The sequence below is a fragment of the Taeniopygia guttata genome, chromosome 5 (genome assembly GCF_048771995.1).
Source record: "Taeniopygia guttata chromosome 5, bTaeGut7.mat, whole genome shotgun sequence".
Classification (NCBI taxonomy): Eukaryota; Metazoa; Chordata; class Aves; order Passeriformes; family Estrildidae; genus Taeniopygia; species Taeniopygia guttata.
In genome coordinates, this window is record NC_133030.1 from 35,896,775 (window position 1) to 35,919,538 (window position 22,764).

The window sequence follows — 22,764 nt, forward strand, 5'->3', positions numbered from 1 at the left end:
ATCACTCGTTGATTAAATTGAAGCTCGACTGGCCTTTTCTTTTCGGTGGAAAATGAAAAGCCGGGGCAGAGAACACCCGTGCGGCTTGCCTCGCACCCTCCGCCAAGCCCGAGCATCACGAGTTTGAGGCGCCGCGCCTGGTCCGGGCACCGCCGGGTGCCGACCCCGGGGCCGAGCCGGGCTGCGGGCGCGGCGGCCCCTTCCCGGCCCCTTCCCGGCCCCTGCCCGGCCCCGGCCCGGCGGCGCTGACCCCCGGGGGCTGCGCTGGGCTCCCTATTTGGCCATGCGGCGGCCGGGGCCGCGCTGCCCCGCGCCTGCCTTACATGGGCCGGCGGCCGCGCCGCGCCGGGGCCGGCCCGGCTCCATTCATGGCTGCGCGGCCGCTCAGTGGCGCGGAGCCGACCAAATAAGGAGAAGGTGGCTGCCCCGGCCCGCCGCGGCCCCGGACGACGCTGCCCCTCGGGGGGTATAAATTGGGGCGTCTCCGCCGAGCCAGCACCCAGGGTCTCCTCCGCTGCCCCCCGCCGCCGGTGCTGGTCTGGTGAGTTAGCGCGGCGGCACCCGCAGCCCCGAGGGGCGAGCGGGGAGGCTTTGGGTGGGATGGGAGGGTCGGGACGGGATGGAACACACGGGAGGGATGGACAGGAGGCACCGCCGGGCGGCGGACGCCGGTGGTACAGGCGCGGCCGGAGCTCGGGCCGGGCAGCTCCCGGCTGGGCGCTGCTGCTGCCGGGGACACCGCGCTGGGCAGCACCGATCTCTGCGATTTAAGCAGCTTTCCCTCCCTTTTCGAGCTGCGGCCACAGGGATCCGCTAATGACGCTCCAATTGAGCGTCTTGCAAGCTGGGGCTGCTTTAAAGCGCGGAGACGAAAGCGGCTGAGGGATCCCATTTAGAGCCCTGCCCACGAGCCGTCGAGCATCCTCCCGGGATAACTCAAATGTATCCGGCCGTGCCCGCGGGGATGGCGGGCGGGAGGGTGCGGAGGGGCTGCCCGCGGGGCTCCGAACGTGCCACCGTGCTGTTTTCCAGGTTCGTGATTCCTTCCGAAGATGTGTGACGACGAGGAAACCACCGCACTGGTGTGCGACAATGGCTCGGGGCTGGTCAAGGCGGGCTTTGCCGGGGACGATGCCCCCAGGGCCGTTTTCCCGTCCATCGTCGGTCGCCCGAGGCACCAGGTAAACTCACAGGCAGGACCGAGGCAGGACACTCCATAAAAAGTGTTTTCTTAAATGAAAACATTTGAAATTTGTATATTTTTTTTATCCTGGATAAATAACTGCTAAGGTTGCATAGTAATATGAAGTATTTTTGATCAGTAGAGTGCTAATTTTCCTCTGTATTGTCCTGTTTACAAGCTCCTTTGTTCATGATATTGTGCAGTTTCAGTCAAAATTTTGGAAATCAGAAAGAAGCAAATAAGAAAAAAGACTATAAGAGGTGTATTATAAATGGGGGAACATCCATTCATCTCATGGAAGGAAAAAAAAGTTTTATGAGAACACTTCAGATTCTATTAACTTAGTATTTTAATAATGTTAAATTTATTTTCCTGAACCGCCTTTCAGGGGTGTGACTCTTTGTACCTTTCTTGAAAATAAGATACTTGGAATTGCAGAATCATAGAATATCCTGGCTTGGAAGGGACCAACAAGGATCATCAAAGTCCAATTCCTGTCCCAGCATGGGACAGCCCTAGGTGTCACACTATGTGCCTGATACAGTTGTCCAAATTCTTGAATACTGTCAGGGTTAGTGCTGTGGTGACTTTCATGGGAAGCCTGTTCCAGTGCCCAGTCATCCTCTGTGTGAAGAACCTTTTTCTAATATCCAGCCTATACTTCTGTTGACTCAACTTCAGGACAGTTGTCTGTGATGTAGTGGTTTGGGCTGTGTTATGTTGTCTTCCTCAAATAATGCTTTTCTGTGTTTTCTTCTCTTAGGGTGTTATGGTTGGTATGGGTCAAAAAGATTCCTATGTGGGTGATGAAGCTCAGAGCAAAAGAGGTATCCTTACTTTGAAATACCCAATTGAACACGGCATCATCACCAACTGGGATGACATGGAAAAGATCTGGCACCACACTTTCTACAATGAACTCCGTGTGGCCCCTGAGGAGCACCCTACTTTGCTCACAGAAGCCCCCTTGAACCCAAAAGCTAATCGTGAAAAGATGACTCAGATAATGTTTGAGACCTTCAACGTACCTGCTATGTATGTGGCAATCCAGGCTGTCCTGTCTCTGTATGCTTCTGGTCGCACAACAGGTAAAATAAACAAATAAACACCATTTAGATTCTGTTTCTGTTCAGGAACTCTCCTTCCTTTCCATTCCAAAGAGGAAAACACACCATAGCTCATTCAATTTGCAGAAAAATAGGTATTTTTTGTTTATAGCAATTAATGATTACAGTAGCATAAAAGCGAATACAAAATAGGTCACATTGTTCTTTCAATAGACAGTTTGAATTGCTTTTGGAGAGGCACCATGGAACTGACTGTGCCCCTGCTTGTTGTGGTGCAAATGAGGAGACATTCCTGTAGGGATACTGCAGTTACAGAAGTGTTACACCATTTTAAGGGTTTAAACTGGACCAAAAGATGCCCATTATCAGACCAAGACAGTCACTATTGCAAATATTACTACTGCTCAGTATAGTAGCAGGGGAAGACTGGTCTTATGGATTATCTTAAAATATGTGTGGAACAACTATTCTGTGTGAAAACTCACACCCCACAGGAATGTCCAGACAAGCAAAGGCAGAAGGAATTGGAATGATCTTAGTGACTGAAAAAGAATTATGCCACTTTATACGGCCTGAAAAATCCTTTATTTTGTTGTGTTTCTTGCTGCTTCCTGTGTGTAAGGGCTCTAGCATTCGCTAGGTGATTCCAGCTGCTCTCTGACATTTCTTTCCCAGGTATTGTTCTTGATTCCGGAGATGGTGTCACCCACAATGTACCTATTTATGAAGGGTATGCTTTGCCTCATGCTATCATGCGTCTGGATCTGGCTGGCAGGGATCTTACTGACTACCTCATGAAGATCCTCACAGAGCGTGGCTACTCCTTTGTGACAACAGGTCAGTTCTTCAGCTTTTCTCTACTGAGAAAATCCTCATGTCTCTCTTGGCTGATCATCTTCTCTAGTATTGTGCTTATCCAAAGTTTGATTTGATTCTCCTATATCTACAGCGGAGCGTGAGATTGTTCGTGACATCAAAGAGAAATTATGCTACGTTGCACTGGACTTTGAGAATGAAATGGCCACTGCTGCCTCTTCCTCCTCTCTGGAAAAGAGCTATGAATTGCCTGATGGTCAAGTGATCACAATTGGTAATGAACGTTTCCGCTGTCCTGAAACCTTATTCCAGCCATCCTTTATTGGTAAGTGTTCCCAGGAAATTCTCCTTTCTGTAGGAGTATGAATAAATCAGAAGATTTGAAAGGTGCCCCGCTCCTCTTCCTGCTTACCTAAATTTGGCACAAAATCAGACATGAATGAATAATAATTTAGACCATTTGATTCCTGTAAGATGGGTTTGATGTGAGCTCATCTGGTAATTAACTGAGTTCCAGGTTCTTGTTGCAAGTTTTAGGGTCACAGTTTTTTAATAATACAACATACAGTTACAATACCATCATTAAGGAGTTGGACTCCATGATCTTTATGGGTCCCTTTCAACTCAAGACATTTTGATTCTGTGTCACTGGTGGCAAGAACAGCCTTCAGAGCTGTATTTGTAAGGCTTACACTCAAACAGTATCTATTTCCATGAAGCAGTAAAGTGTCAGAGAGGGGAAGGACATGGAGTAAAGGTGTGTGTATATTTATATGCACTGTAATTAACATTGCCATGGTCGAGATGGTAAGCCTTGCTGGTTGTGCATGCAGCTGACAGATACAGCAAATGTTTATACTCTTAAATCCCAAGTGGTACATGCAGTTGTTCATCAGCTGACTTCTTACTGTGGATCCAGTGTCAGCCCTCTCAGGAAGCACCTGTTAAAATTAACAAATTGGAATGCAACCTACAAACACTTGCTTCTAGTTTCTTTTTTCTTACCATCAAGTACTAATATATTCTGTGTCATGGTTATGTCTTGTCTTGATGATTCTGAGTAGTATAGACTGCATTTTGAGTAGACTGAAGAAGTTACTATTGTCTTCTTTAGTCCTACTTCAACTATTTTTATTGTCTTCATTTGCTGTCTTTACTATATTCAACTAATGCTTTTAGTGAGACTGACATAAACCAATACTTGTGTTTTCTGTTCTTGATACCCTTCTTCCATTGCCATATAGTAAATGAGTTTATCTCACGTCTACTTGTTATCTTACTGTATATTTTGAGTCTCTTGCTTTTGCAAACGCATTATGATTCTTGCCTTTTCTAACAAATAATGTTCACTTCCTAAATTAGTTTTGTAATTCTATTTTTTAGTATTTTTCTGTAACACTTTATAATCAGGAAGCATTTTTACAAGAAAAAGGCCAAAGAAGCTCATATTAATGATGATGAGAAATGCCACAGTTTCATTTCATGGAGAATTCTTGTATAATTCACTGGCCTACTGTCTTTTTTTTTCTCAAGGTATGGAATCTGCTGGTATCCATGAAACTACCTATAACAGCATCATGAAGTGTGATATTGATATCCGTAAGGACCTCTATGCTAACAACGTCCTCTCAGGTGGTACAACAATGTACCCTGGCATTGCTGATCGCATGCAAAAAGAAATCACTGCTCTTGCTCCTAGCACTATGAAGATCAAGGTAAGGAATTTGACTCTGTGTTATAAAATGTGGATAAAGGTGGAGACAATGTCTGCTTCATTAAACTGGGATATAGGAACAACTCTGGAGACAATGTCCTCTTCATTAAACTGGGATATAGGAACAACTCAAAAATGAGATCAACAGCTGATGGACAGATGAGCAGAAATTCCACTTAATCAGAATAATTGTGTTGGTTAGAAGCAAGTGTTAGAAAATAAGATTCAATAATGTAATGTATTAAAAAAATATGTTAAGAGCTGCTGAAGGTCAATACCATTATAGAAATGTTCTTTACTTGCTTGAGGAAATATCTAGTGGTGTGTAGCACTGACATTATGGATTAATTGTTCAGAAATGAGGATTTTGTTGCTTTTCTTTATCCTAGATCATTGCCCCTCCTGAGCGCAAGTACTCTGTCTGGATTGGTGGCTCTATTCTAGCATCTCTGTCCACCTTCCAGCAAATGTGGATCAGCAAACAGGAGTATGATGAAGCTGGTCCATCCATTGTACACCGCAAGTGCTTCTAGGCACCTCCCCCCTCAATTTACTTCCCACTCAGGATGACGACAATATGCTTCTTGGAGTCTTCTGGCAAACCTTCCCGAACTCTTCAGTCATTGTACAGTTTGTTTACACACCCGTGCAATTTATTTGTGCTTCTAATATTTATTGCTTTATAAATAAACGAGATCTGGGACTTGCAACCTACAAATTATTGTCTTCTGTGTTATTTTAAGTATTTTGGGGTCAGAAAAATGAGATTAAACCCATACTTTTACTGCATCCATGTCCTAACTGATGTAGGCATGTTAGGTCATGGTTTTCTATTAGTTAGAATTTACACTTTATAGTTCTAATTTTGAAACTTGGAACAAAGGAAGCAATATATTTCAAGGCTTATAAAGAAAAAGCCTTAGGGTAGACCCAGTAAGTAGAGCAAGTGAAAGGAAACCTCTCATACTCACTCACTCAGTTTAGAAAGATTCTTTTATCCCATGTATTGTAACCCAGACATTTTAATATTCATTTATTAAAAGCCAAAGCTTCTGTAAAAGAATTATGTTAATACATTTAGAATGTGATTTATAAATAATTAACTCAGTCCTAAAGAGTCATGCAATTGTTTTCCATGCGCTATAAATATTTATGACAAAACATTAATTGAAACGGACAGCTTACTCATCTTCCCTTATCTCTTCAAAGCGAGATAAAGAAGTGAAGTCTATTGTACTAATGCACTAGAATCAAACTTTTTCTGTATAAACCTACAATTGTTACAATTACAATTATTTTCACATCATCATTCATGTCATAGGCAATTTTTAATCCTTAATCTTTGCTATCCTTTTTTGCTATTTGACCCAGACACTACAATCATAAACTGCACACTTTCCATGGGCATTTGTGTTCCTCACCAAGACTTCTTATAGCTGAGCTCTTTGGCTTTTTTTTTTCCTAATGTAATAGTAGCTAAAAAGGGAAGTACAGAATGATCTGGGACATTTTCGTAAGAGTAATGGAACCAGTCAGTGTCATAGTTTGAACTGTGTAGAGACTGGAAAATGCCAAAATTTGATTCAGGAAATCAGTTAAAGCATGTATCAAACTGTGTATGTAGTTAACTGGGTTTCATCACAGCTGTTTGAAAAGATAAGGCTTTATGCTAATTTTATAATTCAATGTTAATTAAGAAAATAATTTATACATTTGTTTGGAAATTTTCTCTTCCTCTTTGCTCTTATTTTCTTGAAAGGGATTAAAAATAATTATTAGATGTGATCTGTAATTATATAGAACCAATTTTACTCTTTTCAAAAATATGAAGATATACTTAATGTTTGTCCCCAGTTTACTTATCCTGAGGAGGCATTTTACTGGGGGAACCACCATAATTTCCTACCATACCCTTGCAATCAAAATATTAAAATATTTCTAGATATTTTTGGGGTTAGGCAGAGAAGTTGGATGGAAATGTCAAATATAAAAAAATCAAACATAATCATGACATGTAAAAAGTTTCACAATTTGGATATTCATTTAAATATTTTAGGCAATCATAAAAATCAAATTTTAATGGTATGAAAATTTAAATGTAAATGTGAAATACTCATTATAATGCGGCACACAGTATTACTGAAATGTTGCTGCAAATAGGTCTTTTCATAACAAAATACAGATTTATTAACTTGTGAATCTGTTAAGGCAAAGTCAACGGCCTCCATTGCTCTCAAGAAGGTTCCCATCGAAGGTAGTTATTCTGAAGTTCACACCATGGAAAAATTTTTTATGTCTTGAAAATATGGGAGCTCTTCCAGATGTGTGACCAACACAGATGTTTGTCAATGACTTTTGCATATCGTTGTCTAGAAACACTGCGGTTTTTCACTTTATTCACTCGCTAATTTGAAAGATTTGACTGGGCAGAAAGGTTATCTCAGGTATTAGTGTGAATTAATAGGGTGATACTGGACATAAATTACAACTAATTGGAGCTTAAAATGTTAAGCAAGTATGCAAAGGGCGTGCTAAGTCAGCCCTAGTGGACGCCTGCCTTGACTGGTTCTGACTGACAGGTCAGGAATGGCAGGCAGCAGTTGGCACCACATTCACAGCTCTCATCAGGGATTCACTGCTGAGCATGTGGGCATGAGCAGGGAATTGAAGGAAGCCACTGATTACAGGACTGATGGAAAAATTCCTTCCACAGGCATTTCGGGGTTTGTAATTCACAGTTTGTGGAAATGGATATGAGCAGCAAGGATTGTACAAAATAGTCATGTGCTTGCATATAGGTAGGACAGGACTGAAAAAAGTATCAATGCCTCACCCTTTCATCTTCTTGCAGTGTTTTCCCAGATGCATTAATTTTTAGTGCAATTATCCCGTATTTGGCCATTGAAAACTATGTGTTCCCACTCAGTGCAGGGAAAACTAGTAATTCATTCATATAGGAACTATAATATCTATTTCTGGAAGCAAAACTAAATATAATTTGATTGAGAGGAATTTGAATATTAAGTCACATAATTTAGGATTCAAAATACTGATAAGAGAGGTCACTGTTAACCTTTGCCTTCTGTTTACATTTTACAAGAATTAATGTGCTATACACTTTACATGCAAAATGAAGATGGTGGAATGGGATGCAGAAACTAACTGCAGAGCATCTGTATGATAGGTAAAACTACTTTGGATATTTTCTTGAAAAAGGTAGATTTAAAAATATCTGTGCTCAAGATTGTTGTGGCAAACAATCTTCACCTCTGAAACACCTCACCTAATGAAGACATTGACCTTAATTTGAAGACTAAAAGAACCCAGCTAATGTTCCCTGCTTTTGATAAGATGCCCTTTCAATGGAAGAAGAACAACAAATGTTTAGCCAAATTATAAATTCAACACACATGTTTTGAAAAGCAGTGTGAATACATGGCAAAAGGTCTGTCCGTCACACTGAAGGGTGTCTGGTTGTTTGACTTTGTAGCTCCTTACTGCTCTGTATGTAAAATGGAGTGGAAGGAATTCTGTGGAGGTCAGTCTGATGTGATTCTTAAGCTGCATAAAGAAGCTTTATTCAGTAGGAAGGGCTAAATAGTATTAATACTGAAATACATCAGTAAGAGCTGAGACAAAGTCTTATTGCCCGTTCTGGCAGTCAGAACGACACTGCCCAGTACTTATGCTTTTGACTGAAAGTCATTGAGGTATTACCTCTTCTGGCTGACCCTCATATCTTATAGAAAACTTTCCTTGTAGACTGACTAGCATGTTGGCATTTGAGGAGTATTGAGAATTACCATCAAAACACAATGCTTTTAATATCTATTCTATGTGCTAATGAATCACTGTGATTCTACTTAAAAAGATGGGGGTTTTTTTACAAGAAATAATGCGATGTTTCAGAACTCATTTGTTTGTGTTTAAAGTTTTCTTTAAAAATTGGTAGTGGAGTCATAAATTTGATAGAGTTGTGTACTTTGTACTAATCTGCTCTTAAAAGGCTGTTTTAGCTAAAGCTTTAAGAAAGTCAGCCTGAGGGAATGCATTAATAGGAAAATTTTTTGCTTGAATAATTGAATTCTGTAGAGTGATAATTTTTTTAATATAGAATGAGAGGGTTTTATACTTAGAAATCATTAAATGACTCTAAATTTATGTGACAGTCAGATTAATCTACAATACTAACACTAAAATATAAAAAAATAGATAAAATCCTGATGTTTGGATAACTGTATATGAGGCCTGGGCAGAGAATGAGCTTGCTTCCAGTAACAGCTGAATCCTGTCCTATTCTGAAGCAACCTGTGACAGAAGTCTCTGTCATTATCAAGACTCAAGAAATAAAGTACTATAAAATTGGGTGATTAATAAATCTCACTCATTATACTTCAGAAGGAAGCAATTCAGGCAGTTAATATACTACCGATTACCTTTGCTTTTTATCTTGAGGATGACTACAATTGCTGAAACATAAAAAGTAAGCAATCAGAAATGTTAATTATTGGAAGAATATTCTGATGCTGTTATATATTTAAAGGATGGACTTAATTTATGATTAAGCTGTCCAGTGTGAATAATATTGGATGAAATTAATATAGTAGGTATTAACACAAACTAATATATCTGGTGGCAATTTTATGTTTCATCATAAAGGTAGAATTTATAAAATACAATGTTGTCTACCAAATACAGGGTAGTATGCTCTTGTAGAGGAGACAAATTGTCTTTTAGAAACATTTTTTAAACCAGGAGATATATATTCATGTAGAGAAAAAAGTGGATGAGGCGTAGCTTAAAGCTTTATTGACATAGATTTGTATAACATGTAAATGATATAATAAGTCTGGGAAGGTACCAAACAAGATGAAGGTAGCAAGACAGTAAGAAAGAGCTTAAAGATTAGTTCTGAGTCTCTAAGCCCCTCAGGTTTAGATCACCAGAAAGGGTGATTAGCATTATCATTGAGATTATCATTGTCAATGATAATGAGGACTACATGAGCTTTCTTTCCAAAGAGTCCCAAATGCCTTGGGAGTTACAACGTGGCTTCTGGACATGCTTTTGCAAAAAGTTGGTGCTCAAAGGGAAATCTAGGAGCTCCTGAAAGTTAGAGGGGGCCTCCAAGTGCAGCTCTTCCAGAGGGAGTGGAAATGCAGAGCACAGCCTCCTGCCGCACAGGTATCCCCCTCCCGCAGCTCCCTGCGGCTGGCTGTGACAGCAGGCGGGTGAAACGTGGAGCTGATTGCCTTCTGGGAAGGAAAGGGTCGGAGAGGCACATATTGCTGGGCCAATAGTTGTAGGGAGGTCTTCCACAGCATCCAGAAGTGATTTTACTATCTGCTATCAAGGAAAGAATCAACATTTAGAGAATGCAAGCCATATCCTCATGTTTATGTAATAGATGAGTTCTGACACTAAATTTCACATTAAATCTTATTTATTTTTTATTTTGATTGTATAAAGTTTTTTCAAGACACAGACTTCTATCTTCAAAAACAGCCACTATTTTATATTAAAAAACCAAACCAAATCAAACCCCAAACCTAAAGAGAATAAGAATCATTAATCTTAAACAAGAAAATTGTCTACTTTATGTCTTTGTGAATATGTATGTTTACAATGCTCTGATTCTTTGATAAGTCAGCGAGAAGAGTTCTTGCAAAACTAGAAATCTCAGCAGATTGAAGTGTATTTTTACATATTTGTGCATATACATGCATACAAATATTTTCCCCAAGCTTTCTCTTTAACTTTGCAATGGAAGAGCATCCCTGACTTGCTAACAAGTTTCAGAGACCACATCTGTACCACACAGCAAATGAGTACTCTTCTCTGGAGAATTAGCATAGTTGAAGTTGGAAAGGAAAATATTTCTGGTCAGAAACATCACTGAGGTATTTTAATATGACAAAACTCTGGATATTTTGTAGCCTTGTTCCTAAGACAGAAGTTAATTCTTGATTCATTTTTGTGCTCCAAATAAAACCTCAGAACTTTGGAATTCTGAGATCTGAACTTAAGTGTTTTTAGTGACAATGTGAAATACTCTTTCCTTCTTATAATCTACAGTCAAAAAGTGCCCCAGAGGTACTGTACTGCTGGAAGTGTAAAAAATGGCCAGAGAAAACTTTTGTGATGTCCGGTGTCACATTCTGCATTTTAATGGCTGCAGTAATGGTTTTGTAGACTTTTCCTCCTGATGGAACATATTGTCATCTGTTGTCATCAAACTTTTTCTGCCGTTTCATTTCAACTAAGATTGTGAATTCTGTCCATTGTACTGGCACCTAACAAAAATAGGAAACTACATTCTGACTTATTTTTGTAAATAAAAAGCAAGTGAAATCATCAGGAATAGTAAGTATTCTGCAGACTCTTCTTTTGGCAAGAGATATACAAAGAGTCCCATTGCTTATACAAAGCAAATATCTTGCTATTGAAAATACTGTAAGGCTATTTCTTGTATAAGAAATTATACAGAGATAGTGATTGTGCAATCTCCTAATAGGGTCATGTGGTGACAGAGGGACAGTGGGTGCTATTAAAAGCTTGACATTTATCACTCACAGTGTTTAAATTTATCATGGAATTTGTGGCATTTGCCAATCTAAGTATAGAGAATGTTACAAATACCACAGAACAGATAAATACTGCTATGCAAAACCCAACAAACTGCTGGTGGGTATTCACTAAATCTACAGCACTCTTCACTCTGGTGCTACTGGCTGGAATTTCTCAGTATGAAAAAGAAAAAAAAATTGTTATGATTTTCTTTTCCTTTATTTTGACTATTTAGACGAAAAGGTTTTATGTATAGGAAATTTTTCAGTGTGTCTGTCTGTAGCCTCCAGAGAAATGGAATCCCTATCAAAGTTTAAATGTCCTAAAGCTAACAAATCCAGATCATGGACTAACATTTTGTTACTTTTTTGTTATAGTTTAGTGGTGATATTTGGGCAAAGGCTGGATTTGATGATCTTGGGGATCATTTCCAGCCTTTATGCATCTATGACGCTATGGCATATCATTCACACAGACAAAATGTACATGACAGTACATGAATGTTATGAAATGTTCTATTGGAAAATACAATATGTAACTAGTGATGAACAATTATGTAATTCATATTGGAAAAAAATACTTTCTGCAGATATTTGTTCTCTAGGACTCTGAGCTTTAGAGCTCTGTCTAAATCCTGAAGGACAGAGTTTATATAATCAGTCACACTGTACACTTCCTCTAAGAAACACACAAAAATCATCATTATTTTCTTTGCAATAACTGCAGAAAAGGCATTAAGATAATATAGTGTTTAACAGAGCTATATTTACTTCATCTAACAAAGCAGCTTTAATGGTTGGTGGTAGAAGAGATAAAGGCTTTGCCATTGTTTTATGAGTTTGGGTTTATGGAGTCTAGGCACCCAAATCCAGTTTGTACCTTGGAAGATATTGTTTCTTGACTTCTCTTTTCGAAGCTCTCAGGGTGAACATGAAGTGGACAGCTGCTCTCAGGTCACACCAGCAGGTGTAGTTCTGTCCCTGCTTGGCTGGAGGAGGTGTGGTGTGAAAGCAACAATTGTCTCTAAATTGTGTAAAGAGTATTCTGCTACAGCTTAAGAAATTAAGGCAAAAAGTTGAAAGAATGTGTCCATAGTTGTGACCAATTTTTTTAGCTTTAACAATGATGTGTGCTTTATTTCTTAATGAGATTTTAGCCTTACAGAAGAAACCTAAGCCTAGAGTTCCCTGCCATGCAGCTATTGAGACTGGCTATTTGAGTAGCTCTTAAATTTTTGAATGCATCTGGTTACAGCAGATGGCACTGAAGAGTATATAATGAAATTCCTGGGCTATCAACAAGACCTGTGTGCCACAAGTCATTCCTGCTTTTTAGTTCATGACACGAACTCTTCACGTTCATTTGCTATTCTCTTCCAAATTCCCTGGTCTTTCTAAAACCACAGTTTGCCTGATGAAAGCAATGGAGGGAAGTAGGCTAGGGAAAGAGGGTGCTATATCAAACTTCAGCCATTTCTATAATGATTTAAAATTTACCTTTTGAAAAATCTCTTGAGGAATCTAATGTATTTTGCTTCAGTGAGTATTTCTTTGGAGGACTAGAACTTCAGATATACCTTAAAAGTGGAACAAAAAGGCTGCCCTCTATTCTTAGGTCCATAAAGAAAAAAGGACCAAAATCTCAGCTCAGCTAATCTAAACACTGCCCTTGTTTTGAAGCTGATCATACTAGTAGGGTTGTCTAAAGTAGGTGAGGATATGGCTATTTTCCAAAACAGTTTTTTTCCTTCCTATGTTGCAAATCTCCAGTGCATGCTTCCAATCAACCACTGAATGCAGTAGCTAGAAAGAATCAAAAGGATATTCCCTTTGTCTTTGTGAAAGGGCACTTTGTATGGATATTTCATACTGTGTGATTCAATCTAGATGCTAGTGAAACCTGATGCATACCTCTGAATTTACTTTCTGACTTCTGAGAAAATTATTTTCATAATAAATATCATACAAAAGAAACACTTTTGTATTCTCTTAAGTAAGAAGGCAATAATACCCAGCCACAGAGAACCACTTAGAATTTGAGTTATATACTTCTTTAACTTTGCCTTTTCTGTATGTATTTTGATTTGTTTTTCTTATCTACACATTCACATGATTAAAAATAAAAACATTTTAACAAGTTAATTACAGACATTGTAGCAGCATGCTTGATTTGTTTCAGAGGCAGCTGTGATAGGTCTCTGCAGGACAATCATCATGCCTTGTGAAGCAAGTATGTTAGGACTTCCTAGTTCTGGAAAGACTGTTTTCCCCTGCTGGTGGGAAAAGAACAATTAGATATCTTTAATTTAATTTTTTTTTATATATACACTTGATATATTTCTCTGACCAACCCTCCCAATGGAAAGAAAGCATAGCATCTTATTTATGATGTCAAAATCATTGTCTTTACATCAAACTTCCTCCCGCCCACACCCCAGTCTTAAAAACTGAAGAAAATCACACTATTGAGAAGGGCTGATCATAAAAAGAATGTCTTTTCAAAAGGGAAAACTCAGACCCTGGTCCCTGTTTGAGAAGGTTTCTACAGTCATGGTCCAGGTAGGAGGCTTGCCACCCAATTTAATTTACCTTGTTGGCCTCATGGGCTTTTAGAGTGAAACAAGCGGTGTGAAGTTGCATTTTCCATTCAGCAGAAGCTGTGCCTACACTATGTGTATGAGTCATCCACCTGTCTAGTTGGTGTTCTTTGGATTAATTGATCTATCTTTGAGCTCATGTTTTCTCTCATGCCTTGTTTGTTTTTGTGGCAGTCATATTTGGATTTCACATATTTATTTTTGCTGTGCATTGTGCCTTCAAGGCCAAGGTACAGTTTGCACTGACATTTCAGGTAGCATGGCTTTGGACTTTGATAACTAGTTGGTGTAATTACTAAATACGCTTTACAAATATTTATTAAAGCCCTGTGGGACTGGCTGACATTTTGTTCTCTCCCCCATTGCACTAGCATTCCTGTGAGCCTTTTCCCTTTGTAATTCAGTTTCTATCCCAAGGCTGATTCCTCATGCCAAGGAAATAGTTAAAATGATTAAATATATCAAAAAACACTAACGAAACAAAGCAGATCAATAATTTATCCATGCTTTTTTTGACATATTACTGATTGAAATGCATTTTAAACAGATGAAGTCTTTAAGTGCTTATCAGAAAATACTTGAATACTTACCTGATTTTTTTCCGCTAAAACTGTAGGATGGATATACTTACACAGTGAAACCAGGGCTGGAAATAAAATGATTTCTGTTTTTTAAGATCAAGAGATAGTCTGTTTTGAGAGAACACTGGGTAGCTATGTCTCACCAAGGCATCTTGAAACTGCCATCTGAAAGTTGTGTGTAATTTTCATCTATTTTAAGCATTGAAAAATCTTAATTAAATTGAAAGCTTGGGAGACCTAGTCCTTCTGGATTTTTGATTCACTGTAAACCCTCTTTTCCTTTTTAGGCAAAGGGAAGTCTCTGGGATGCATCAAGTCCTTCACAGATTCATTCTTAGAAGTTTCCACCAGGAAGAATGTGTTCCATCCTGCCTCTATGCAGTAAATCAGGATGGGGAAAGGGAGAGTTACTGTCCCATGTTAGTAGGTATGACCTCCTTATGGACTTGAATACAGTCTGAGTGACTCTGTCATGAGGAATTTGTATATGAAATGAAGATAGTATGTTGAGGTTTATTGAAGAAAATATATTACCTTTATTGTGTGTTGGCAGGTACAAACACATACAGGTGTAAAAATCAATAGTTGGTAAAAATGTTTATGATATAAAATATTTATCCATTTGCATGTAAATATAAATGTATGACATTCACACTCTGTTGCATCCTTTGAAGTTCAGCTGAGAAATATTTTAAAGACTCCGTGGTTCAGGCGCTGGTTTAGGTGCCTAGCCACACAAGAGATGTGTAATGTGGCCCTTCAGCTTCCCTTCATCCTCAACAAGCTGTGGAGCTGGGCAAGCACAAGTGGGAAACCTATCCAGGGGTGATCAAAGAGATGCTTGGTGCTGCTGGTAGGGTGAAACAGCCTGCCCATCCCAGGCCCCAGCTCCTGGGAATGTTATAAAGACGTGGACAGAGCAATGGAAGATACATCTCTCCATGTTCTTTCCTACTTGTAGAACAGACACAGCTTTAGAATAGTGAAATCATGAAGCAAGGTACAAATGTTCTTTTTCTTTTTTTTTTTCCCTATAAATCAGTGATAGCTTGGTTAAGTTTATCAGAGGAAAACAATCCTCACGATCTTGCATGAAAAGTGTGAAAGAGGTTGCAAACACTGCAGAGCAGAATTTCTAAATCTAAAATGCCAAGTAAATACTTTGTCACTGTTGAGGCAGGACGGGAATGAGGACTCGACTCAGAAGGCTGTGAGAGTAAAACTCCAATTTATTCAAAATACACTGCTCTTTTATACAGAGCTTCGTGAAGACCAACTGCATCGGTTCTGAAGTGAAAACAACCTACTCCATTGGTGCAAAGTGCTTGACACACAGTGATAGAACTTAACTATAAACAATGTGAAAAACAAGAGAGATAAAGAATTATTTACATTCTTCTCCAGCTCTTTCCCAGGCTTCTGCCTGGCTAGAAACTCTCGTTTCTCTCTTTGACTGAATCTGAGTCCCACAATACTTGATTCAAATGAGGACAGATTTGATAGGATGCACATAAATCTACAGCCCCCGAGCAGCTCTAACCTATGCAAGAAATGATGTAGGTTTCACTGTCATCTAGAAAAATAAACTGTAACTTCCAGTCTATAGCAATGTTACACAGAATGCTGATTTGTCCTTTTCTTAAAAACTCAGAAATAAATCACACATATTTGCAGCTGTCCTACAATGTTTCATGAATGATTGAATTTATCTTTTTCTCTTGTTGTGTCACAGATTCCTTCATTATAGTTGAAAGTACACCATTTTCTAATAGATTCTGAAAAATATTATTACGAGTTGAATTTTTCAGAACATGAAATATTTTGCAAAATCTATAGATAAGCATTCAATTTCCTATGGGATAAGATAAATTTATATCCTGAATTTGATTTTGCTCTATTTTGAAAAGGAAACATTACAAAAAATTAATTAAATACTCATCCTGGAAATATTTTCCTTTCGGAAATATTAACAAATGGTGTTATGAAAACAAAGCATACTGCACAGCACTGAGCAGATGCCGTTTGTTAGTAACAGTTGTGGAACTCACAAAAATGCCAGTTTTAATCACCACCTGTGAAATTTCACTTGTGCATGACTGAGATGGGTCTGAGAAAGCATTCTGGCTCTATAGATTGGTAATTTCCAGTAAAAGTGCGTGGCTCTATATACTAGATTAAAGATTCTAGACTAAAAAACTAATACTACTGAATATTTATAAACTTACATTATTTTTAAAATAATAAAAAAAGAAAAATTAAGTACATAAGATTCTTTTCTCAAATCTATGACTATATATTCTTGGTCCATATGTACTAACGTCACGGAAAGCAAAAATTCAATATCTTTTACCTAGTATCTTACCTGGGACAAAGTCTAAAACCTTGTGGAATTTAAATATACCTTCCTCACAGAACCAATTTAACTCACTTCAGTAATCTCTTAGAAGATTCCTAGAGAATTCCTATGGATGGGTTTGCCTCTGCTCAATCCAGACACTTTTCCCTAACACATTTCTCATATGCACTATGGAGGACTTTATCCCCATCTGTGGTAAGCAGGTTCTGACTGAGCAGGGCCTGCTTGAGAGGTGGAGCCTGTAGTATTAACTATTCAGGTGTTTACTAATTTTCACTAAAATATAAATCTCAATGTTTGAAAGTTCCACTGCCCACTATTTTCAGTGTGGTTTTTAACACTCCACTGTATCACTCAATTCTCCCAGAGGCCGGCGCATGATAGAGAGTATGACACCCCTGGTCAATACCCTACTCTCTGGCCCAGGTGTCTATGAGGTTATTTTGAAAATGAGTCCCATTGTCCAGCTTAATTCTTTCTGGAGTTCCATGTCTACACAGGACTTGCTTTTCAGGGCCTAGGATGGTGTTCTGAGTGGCATGAGACACAGGGTAGGTCTCCAACCATCCTGTTGTTTGCTTCTACTGTAGTCAGCGCCTAGCATTTGCCTTGGCTGGTTTGGGGAAGGGTGATGTAATCATTCTGCCAGGCCTTCCCATACCATTATCCCCCACACCACAGGGCTTTACTCACTTGGCCTGATTGATTGCAGTGCATATTTCACAGTTATGAATAATCTGTGAGATACTGTCCATGTTTAAGTCCACCCCTCAGTCACAAGCCCCATCTGAATGTTGCATCTCTTCCCTAATGACCCAAGGTGTCATGGGCCCACCAAGCCAGAAATATTCACCCTAGTGTTGTCAGTCCAGATCCACCTGAGACACTTTAATCTTGGCAGCCCAATTCACTTGTCTATTGTGGTGCTTTCGGTAGCCCAGCTCCAGGGCACATGTGCATCTCTTGATGTACTTCTACAGCCAACTTCTCTGCCTGGGCACTGATGTCTTGCCACAATTCAGTGGCCCAGAAGGTTTCCCTCTGCAAGGCCAACTGGTCTTTTTCCATCCATCCATCCATCCATCCATCCATCCATCCATCCATCCATCCATCCATCCATCCATCCATCCCCCCAGAATATTTGCTACCATTTATGTCACAGTGTAGAGGTGGAGCACTGGCCATTTCTCTTGTTCAGTGATGTCCAAATCCAGCTCTATGGCTTTCAGCTCTGCAACTTGACTTGATCCACTTTGCCGCTCAATAGTTTCTGTCTCACCACATAGGACTCTCCAGCTAGGAGACACATGCATAAATACATACATCTGTGCACCCATGAATACATATTTATGCCTTATATATCTGGAGTAGAATTAATATCAAATATATTTCATAAATTTTTGTTACAACTGTAGAATCTTTGAATGACAGAAGGATTAAAACCCCTCTGCATTCCTTACTGATCTCCGGCTTTTTCACTCCCGTTCACTGACATAGTTTACTTTCAAGTCAATCACTTGAATGCCCTAGTTATTTCAAGGGATTGTTTCAGCCTGGCTTCTGAAGGGAAGCTTTAATGTAATGTGAATTCCCTTCTGTGTCTGGTGAAATGGGGAGGGAGAGGACAACAGTGAGGGGCACCAGGAATACTGAAGACATATGGTGGTGTAACAATCAAAACAAAGGAAAAGAACTCAGTAAATCGCGTCATCAGACTGAAAGCAGCTGGGAGGGCAGAGATTCAGCATTTGGTTGAAGACAAATGTAGACAGGGCAGAGATAAGCAGTAGGTCTGAAAAAAGTGCTTGATGTAATACATTCCTGCTGAAATACTGAAGCATGATTTCTCATACTTTTTTTTTTGGGGGGGGGGTTTTTTTGTTTTTTATTTTTTTTGGTATGGAATAGGAAAAGCCTCAAGATGCTGCCAGGACTTCCAGTAGAGAGGACTCTTTTCTTGTTACTGGATCTTATTTTTATGTTTTTCTGGATATTCTGAAGCATTCAATAGCGTTCTCATAGTTCATATTCTGCCATAGGAAATTTTAGAATATTCTCGTACAAATAACTTAAAGATTTTTAAATTCTGTCTCTTCTGAAGCCAGTGGGAATTGCTATTAGTACAATGAAAATTTACTACCACAGGATGGAGATATTATGATATAATATAATTTCTTAAAGGTTAAAAGGTTACAGTTAAATTTAATTATGTTTTTTATGAAAATTTGTAACTCTTTTTGATGGAAAAGATAAAGATAAGGTTTGGCAAACTGAGTCTATCAATATTCTGCATTGGCTCTGAAATACTGGTAGTATAACTGGATGGTATTTTACCACAATGCCCTAATCAGTTATGCTGGACAACAATTATTTTGTAATGCGTATCTTTGAAAGAATAGACTCTAGGAATAAACCCCTTTGTTCAACAGTGAAAAATTTTCACTCCCATATTGAATTAATTATTATTTTAGCATGTAGATATTTTTTACATCCTTAAAATGTGTATTAAATCTGTTTCTAGAGGAATCCTTCATAATCTTTTCTGTCTAGGGTATTTTTGAATGGCTACTTCATTAGGGTGCATGTAAACTTTAAAACAAAACTGAAATGAAAACCCACATAAGATTGGCTTACAAATTTACACTAAGGTCATCATAATCCATGAAATTGCATTAATGGATGTTTGGATGCTTTAGCACAATGTGAGTGCTTTTTCCAGATTGGTGAGAGTCAGAAAGGAAAAACAGACTGGCAGCAGATTATGTGGTCAGTAGAATATTTTACTCCTTTTGTATTTCTTTGCAGAGCCTTTCAAGTAATAAGTATTTGTTTCAAAGATATTTTCCTTCCCTTGGCTGCATCCTACCTGCAAATAAATCTGAGTTTGCAAGAAGTGCAAATGCGGCTGCATTAGGAGCTGTAAATATGCCAGAAGTAAATGCAAGTGTAATTCACTATATAGGTCCAAGTTATTTCCTAGGAAATTGATCTGAGCTGTTAATTTGTGCACAGAAAGGTCCCTGCAGACAGCTTACAAGAGCCCCATATAACTTGGGTGTTTTTTTCTGTCAGGAAATAAAATATTCTGTAACTAGAAAGCATGATACTTAATTTTTTTTTTTTTTTTGTTAAAGCAGTTATATTTTGATATTTTAAATCCCCTTAGTTCAGAAGAGTGTGGAATATTTACTTAGTACCTGACCCCATTATGAACATTTCTTATGGTAGTCCCCTTCCACCCTTGTAAGAATAGTTATGGAGCTTCAACATGACTTAATAAGCCTCACTTTCAAAGATCATGACTATTCATAGATTTATTCCTTCTTCACTGATTACATTCTTTGCTTTCCTGAATATCTTTCCATTTATAGCAATCTTCATTTGTAGATATGGACCTCTGATGCATAGTAGAGTCTTAATTTGATTATTAGGTTAACAGAGTGTTTTGTCTGTTCATGCATTGCAGGAAACCCTGAATTCTGTGCATTGACAGTGCTACTGTCAAGCATGAAGCATTTAAATGCAGGCTCTATTCCATTCTCACAACAAGGACCACAACAGCCCATCCTGCGCTTGGCAGCTTTGACACAAACACTGCTGACTGGGTGGGAAGAGTGTGCTACCCATTTCTTGGCAGCAAGATGAGTATTCTTGCAACATTGCTTTCTCTTGTGAAGGACTGAAGTCATTAGCACATCCAAATTCTTTACCTTTACCAAATTCTTTCTTTCTCTGCTGTGATATACTAGAGTTATCTTCGGAGAGAGACTTCTTATTAAGATCTACATTCAGCATCTAACTGCAGCTAGAATTGAACTCATACAGTGGGGAGGGAGCGTACACACAAATGCTCATTTTAATGAGAGAGAAAGTGTAGGTAGAAGCAGATGACCTAGATGATTTTATGAATAAAAGATTTAATCTGATGCAATCATTTCATTAATACACACATGGCACCAAATGAAAACAGAGCATAGCAGATGGCTATGAGAGGTCTTAAAAAGACATTTTCAGTTTAGTAGCTAATGACTTGGATTTCATGGACAACACCAAATACTATCAAAAATGAAACATTCATTGTACCAGTCTTCCAAATAATGTTCTAAAGCTTTACGAAAGTAATGCTGAAAAATATCTTTTATGACACTAGTTAGAAAATGCAGTCATATTATATATTATGCAGCTATAGGGCAACGTAATTTTTTCACAAAAACTGCTGAAAGAAAACTCCATTATTTTCTTTATTAATAGCCTATATTTGTTTAATTTAATTCAATTTAAATTTATTTCATTTGTTTGCTTCAAATTTGCTACAAATGGTGGAAATAGTGGTTTCCTGTGTAACAATTAAATAAGGTAATTTGCCATGCAATTTTAGAATACAAATATGACATATATTCCTATGCTATGATGATGGATCCACTGCAAACAACTGCAAAAAATTGCATTGGGGAGATTGTTGGTATAGTACTAATAACTGATTTGATTTATTTTAAGATAAAATATTTGGAGTACATTTAGAGCAAATGTACAACTTTAAAAGGAGGCAGTGGGTGTGGAAGGCTCATGTAAGATCTGTATTGTGTTTTTACACTAGTAAGCCTCAGAAGAGAAAACACTGAAGCAGGGGAATAATGCCATTTAGCACACTGTATTACAGCACTGGCCATGTGGCTACCTCACCCTGATCCCGTCATGTCACCCATGCCCAGGTTGCAGGGGGTTTGGCAGACAAGCCAAATGTGTCAGTTCTGCTCTCAGTCTGTTCTGCTCCATCCTTGAGGAGTGTGCATCCTGCAAGACTTGATTGCTTTCCAGACCCTTTACAAAACCAGATCAGGGCAAAAGGGCTGGATTTCTTAGAGAGAATCTGACCTACAGCTTCTTACAGACAGATTAACCTCAGTTTGGCTTCAAACTGAGGACACATACAGTCTCATTCTTCAGACCTAATCCAAGATCGACTTAGTCTATATTACTTCATCAGAAATTAATATCACGGCGCTGGCATCTTTGAACTCATGAAGACTGAATTTTCTTTTTGCAAAGCTTGTTTGAGATCCTGTTAGGAATGACAGATTTACACTGAATTTGGATGGAACAGGAATACTTATTATCTTTGAATGCAAAGCAAGAGGAACAAAGATACACTTTACCACCCAAAAGCCTCTGTGTGGAAAAGCAAGCTGCTTTTTTTCCTTTCTATGAAACTGATAAAAATATTGAACAAGACAAGCTTAGCCCTGTTGCAAACTGTTATTGCTGCTTCCTTAGGAAACAGTTCTTCATAAGCCAGGAGATATAATGTTTTGATAATCCTGAATGCTTTTGAATGAAATGTAGGCATGGGTTTCCAATCTGAATATGTACACTTTGCAATGTGCATCCACACAGCATCTCTGGCAGCCTGCTGCTCTGCAACTCCTGGCTTTGACATTGGCTGAAGCATTCAGGGGAATGGTGTAAAAACTAAGATGAACCTTTAGAAGCTGAAAATCTTCTTATGTCCACAACTTACAGTCATGACTATACATAGACTGAGTACTTTTTGATTTAGACAATTTGTCAGGTAAGTCCAGAGATTGCTGTTACTCACATAAAGTATAATGGAAATGTAGTTAATTGCATTCTTCATACACTTTTTACTGTTGTGTAAAACATTCAGAGAACATCACGTTGATTCTTCTTACCTCTATTTTGACAGCAAGTCAGGCCTCAAATAAAGGACAGAAATTCATAGCCTCAGAAATCACACATATAAATTTGAGATATAGAAGATTCCTTTGAATTTTTTAGCCATGTAAAATGAATCTTGGTCTTGTGAAAGAGACTCACTGAATTTTTTTTCCAAACTCACCAAGGTCTGAAGTCCTGTAAATTTTCT

At 38.6% G+C, this 22,764-nt stretch overlaps 1 protein-coding gene across 1 annotated transcript; it reads left to right on the forward strand.

The window, feature by feature from the left end:
• Window positions 1-404: 404 nt before the first annotated feature.
• On the forward strand, window positions 405-5,498 carry ACTC1 (actin alpha cardiac muscle 1). Its single transcript, XM_002200500.7, has 7 exons — window positions 405-541; window positions 1,033-1,181; window positions 1,947-2,271; window positions 2,926-3,087; window positions 3,200-3,391; window positions 4,600-4,781; window positions 5,170-5,498. Exons 2-7 carry the CDS (start codon window positions 1,053-1,055, stop codon window positions 5,311-5,313), a joined length of 1,134 nt encoding a protein of 377 aa, XP_002200536.1. The 5' UTR covers window positions 405-541; window positions 1,033-1,052; the 3' UTR covers window positions 5,314-5,498.
• Window positions 5,499-22,764: the final 17,266 nt, after the last annotated feature.